The 4,424-nt window shown below is 46.7% G+C and overlaps 1 protein-coding gene across 2 annotated transcripts in view; it reads left to right on the top strand.

Moving 5' to 3' along the window:
- HOXD9 (homeobox D9) overlaps positions 1-2,296 on the top strand; it is a 5,035-nt gene extending 2,739 nt beyond the window's left edge. The window contains exons 3-4 of one of the 2 annotated variants that reach the window (XM_085322591.1): positions 265-876; positions 1,290-2,296. In XM_085322591.1, the coding sequence (XP_085178717.1) occupies positions 265-876; positions 1,290-1,531 (854 nt within the window). In that variant the 3' untranslated portion in view covers positions 1,532-2,296. Of the gene's footprint in view, positions 1-87; positions 877-1,289 lie in introns of those variants that run through there. The other variant, XM_085322601.1, reaches the window with a different exon arrangement.
- The last annotated feature ends 2,128 nt before the right edge of the window (positions 2,297-4,424 follow it).

Below are 4,424 nucleotides of genomic sequence, written 5' to 3'. Positions count from 1 at the left end.
CGGGTGCTGTTGTTGATGATGATTTTTTTTTTTTTAATCACAGCAGCCCCAGTTTAGCGGATTGATTTACTCGCAGTATTGGTAAATATGATCACGTGGGCTCCGCAACCAATGGTTGAGGGTTGCAGTCTGCAAAATACTACGATTGTTCTCAGGGAGGGTATCATATACAGTTAACAGTGTAACCTTTTATATGACTAAGAGGGGAGCCTAAAATGTCGTCTAGTGGCACCATAAGTAACTATTATGTCGATTCTCTCATAGGCCATGAAAGCGAAGAAGTTTACGGGAGTAGATTCGTCCAGGGAGGTCACAGTGCGACCTCCAGGCCATCAGGTGTTGCAGAGAGTTCAGATTTTTCCTCCTGTAGCTTTGCACCAAAATCCACCGTGTTCTCCACCTCCTGGTCCACGGTTCACCCTCAGCCGTCTGCGGCAATGACCGGGATCTACCACCCCTACATGCACCAACCCCACTTAGGGGCCGGCGACACCGGCCGCTACGTGCGCTCCTGGATAGAGCCCTTCCCAGGCTTCCCGGGCGGCGGCGGCGGCGGCGGCGGCGGCGGCGGCGGCGGCGGCAGCTCCGCGTCCAGCTCCGGCTCCTCCAACGGGCGCCACTACGGGATAAAGCCTGAGACGGGAGCAGCCGCCTCCTCGTCTTCCTCCTCCTCCTCCTCCTCCTCCAAAAGGACTGAGTGCTCCTCGGCCCGGGAGTCCCAGGGGATCGGTGTGCCCGAGTACACGTGCAGCTCCTTCCTCCAGGAGCCCCGGGAGAAGGCGGCTGCCAGCAGCTCCAAGGACCCCGCCGCCTGCAGCCACAACCCCAGCCCGAGCAGCGATCTGAAGGAGGAGAAACAGCAGCAACTTGACCCAAGTAAGTGGAAAAAAAAAGAGCGAGAGGCAGAGGGAGAGAGAGAGAGGGAGGGGGGGAGAGAAAGAAAGAAAGAACGAAAGAAAGAAAGAAAGAACGAAGGAAAGAAAGAAAGAAATTGCCCCTTTGATTTATTGCCGAAACCTGTAAGGCTCGAATGTGCAAAACTGATAGTTTTACTAACCTATAAAAACGTCTAGACGCCTACCCCAGCGCAAGCAGCAACAAGCACCCATAAAAGACTCCACATAACCACCTACCATCAAGACATCATTTGTACAGTAAACAGACTGGGGCATTAAGGCTTTTATGATAATTCCTCCAAAGTTGTGAAAACAGTCCATCCTTCGTTAAATTAATTTAACGACCTTTCTCTTCCCCCCCCACCCCTTCCCTATACACCTCCCTTCTTCCAGATAACCCTGCAGCAAACTGGATCCACGCTCGTTCAACGAGGAAAAAGCGTTGTCCCTATACAAAGTATCAAACTCTGGAACTGGAAAAGGAATTCCTCTTTAACATGTACCTCACTCGAGACCGCCGTTACGAAGTAGCTAGGATTTTAAACCTCACAGAGAGACAGGTCAAAATCTGGTTTCAGAACAGAAGAATGAAAATGAAAAAGATGAACAAGGAGAAAGGCAATAAAGGAGACTAACGCTGGGGTAGAAATGCAGTTGGGGAATATTGCTTTGGGATTTCTCTTTTTGGTTTGGTTTGGTTTTATTTTCCCCCTGCCCCCCTTAGCCCCGATGCGTTTCTCCTCCTCCTCCTGCACCCCCCACCCCCACCCCAGGAACTTTAAATCAAGCTGGTCTTTTTTAGATAGAAGTGAAACGTGGTCTATGTCAGGTTTTTGGGGAAATTTTGTCTTGCTCGCCAACGTGTTTTTCAGAGTCGCTTCATCCCTCCCCCCCATCCTTCCCAGATTGTCTGGTTGATGATATTGTGAGTGCACGTTAGCTTTGAGAACTCTATCTAATGTTAAATGTTTGACATGTTTCTTAAAAGTGACGTAGTCTAGATAGATACTTTGCCAAAATAAAGGTAAGGACAATAATTATAATTATGATAATAAAATATATATTAAATTACGGTTACTTAAATCAGTGGGGGTGTTGTGTTGTCCATGACTTATTAAAAGGAAACATTATCCGAAACCTGCTTTCTAGGTCTGAATTTTGCTTCTTTGCAGTAAATGCCACAGCGAGGCCATGAGATATTTCCCCCCTTCAGTGCACTACCAGGAGGTTGTCTCCCACTTGAGGCAGTTTTCAATAGGCCTCACATTTTCCCGATGCCCTGGCTAGCTGCCGTTCCTAACCCCGGTAAATGTTGTATTAACCACCACATGTTCCCCCTGAAGCCCTGCTGTAAATGTTGTCGCTGATTACATAATAAAACCTGCCGTGCTCAAACGCAAGCGCTGCCGTGGTACGAGAAATGTGCGCGCCCGCCTCGCCGCCTCCCGCCGCGCCGCGCAGCCCCCGCGCAGCCCCGCGCCCGCCGCGCTCCGCAGCCGCGCTGCGGCGAGGCCAGCGCCGCCGCCGCCGCACCGCCAGAAGAAGCTCCCAGCGCCGCGGCCCCTCCACCAGCGGCAAGTGCTTTGGAAAAATCACATTTTTTCCCCCGACTCTGGTAACAGACATTTGCTCTTAGAGGTCAGGCACGGAGGGGCCGCTGTGGGCTGTGTGTTGCACATACGCCTACTGCGCTATTAGTCCTGAAAATGCGCTATGTGTATGTTGGCTTTCAAAAATCGGCGAAGTTTCACGGAGGATCTCTTGGGATAATTTAGGAAATATTTGCGGAGCAGTCCTCCAGAGCCAAGGAAGCAAAATGCTGCCTGCTCGCTTGAACCTTTTTKCGGCCGTTTCTAATCTCTGCTCTTTAATCTGAACATTAGGAAGCTCTGGCAGGACACGGCTCCTTCCAAACGGGCGGCTTTGTTGGTGAGAGCTCCTTCAGCAACATGTCTCATGCCTACAGCATTTATAAACACACATGACTTTATCAAGATAATTGAGATGAAGTTCATTGTAAAAAATGCTTTGTTTAAAGAGCAACCATTAAAATGAAGGACCCGTAAATATTTACGAGCAGTTCGGTTAATTCAAGATTAAGGGGAGAGCTGAGAGACTTGGTGTTTAATGTGTTTTTTTTTTCCTTTTTACCTCTCTCTCTCTCTCTAAAAAAAAAAAAAAAAAGGCAAAAGCATATAGTGCCAGGAAAAGGTGTTGCATTGCTTCCCATCTATTGTCGAGAAGATACCTATAATTCTTTTAAAACAGGAAGAACCGTGGTATAATAAAACCATTGAGATGGCTAGACGTCTGGAGCTAATGAGTTTACGATATGCTGTGGTGCTTTTCTTTGAAACCACCTTATTTTGATGTTTGTGTTTGTTAGGAAAAAAAAAAGCAAAAATGCAGACAAACTAGGTCTTAAAATCTTGAACTATAAATTTCAATATGTCAGCGTTGGACCAAGGCGACAGTCTCAAAAAAGACCCGAAGGTCACAAAACAGAGAGATTTTACAAAGTCGACTGATTTGTTGAAACGTATTTTATTGGATTTTCTCCCATGATGAATCCTACCATGATAGCGTCCATATTTTTGAAAATAACCATTTGGGGGGATTGATCTATAACTAACAACATGTAAACAATATTCTTGCCACGGGACACTTCATTATGGTGATTCTAGCAGAGGCTCTGGTAAGAAATTGTCACCAAGCCCATACCATCTCGTCTTAATATTTTATCTTAGGCACAATGACAGATTTAACCTTGTGTGTTTTTTCCCTTCTCTCTCTCTTTTTTAACCTATTCCTAATATTACATGTGTTTATTGCAAAATGGCTGACGGAAAATCAAGTGTCTCGAACTATGAAATGCAATTCTTCCACTTAAATTCCTTTTTTGTGTGTGTTAAACTAAGCAATAATCTAATTCTTATCTGTTGGTAGTGTTAATATATGTTTGCACATACGAGCAGTCACGTGCACACGCACACGCATTGTATCATAATTCTAAGGCATGTGTGATGAAGCTGGGGTAAACACATATTCATCTTTACTTCCGTTTACAWCAATCAATCAATAAATACATAAATGCAAGGGCAAATAAAATAACAAGTTCAAGACAAAAACGCTGAAACTACCACACATGGAGTATTCGTGGTGTAATATGTGCGGAAACATGATCGAAAACGCGATAGCAGCCGTCTTCAAAGCTCAGCCGTCTTTGCTGGCTGCCATGTGTAAACGAGACGCATTCTTTGTATGTGGTTGATTATGGCACTGGCAAAAAATTAAAAGAGAGTTAAAGAACTGTGCTTAAAACGGCATTGTAAACTGTGAGTAATACAGAATAAAAAAAGAAAATGAAAAAAAGAGGAAAAGGAAAAGCTTTTCAGGACCGAGAGCGTGGCTTGCCGAGGTGCAGTACCCCCGGCCGCTGCTGCGCCCGGCCGCGGCACGATGCCGCGGCCCCGCTGCCGTCTGGCGGCGGCACCTTTCCGCGCCGGCTGCGCGGGCCGCGGCGGCGGA

Source organism: Rhea americana, unplaced genomic scaffold (genome assembly GCF_003343005.1).
Source record: "Rhea americana isolate MKP2758 unplaced genomic scaffold, rheAme1 scaffold_12, whole genome shotgun sequence".
Taxonomy (NCBI): Eukaryota; Metazoa; Chordata; class Aves; order Rheiformes; family Rheidae; genus Rhea; species Rhea americana.
The sequence above is the reverse complement of the archived record's forward strand: the minus strand, read 5'-3'. Positions and strand labels throughout refer to the sequence as shown.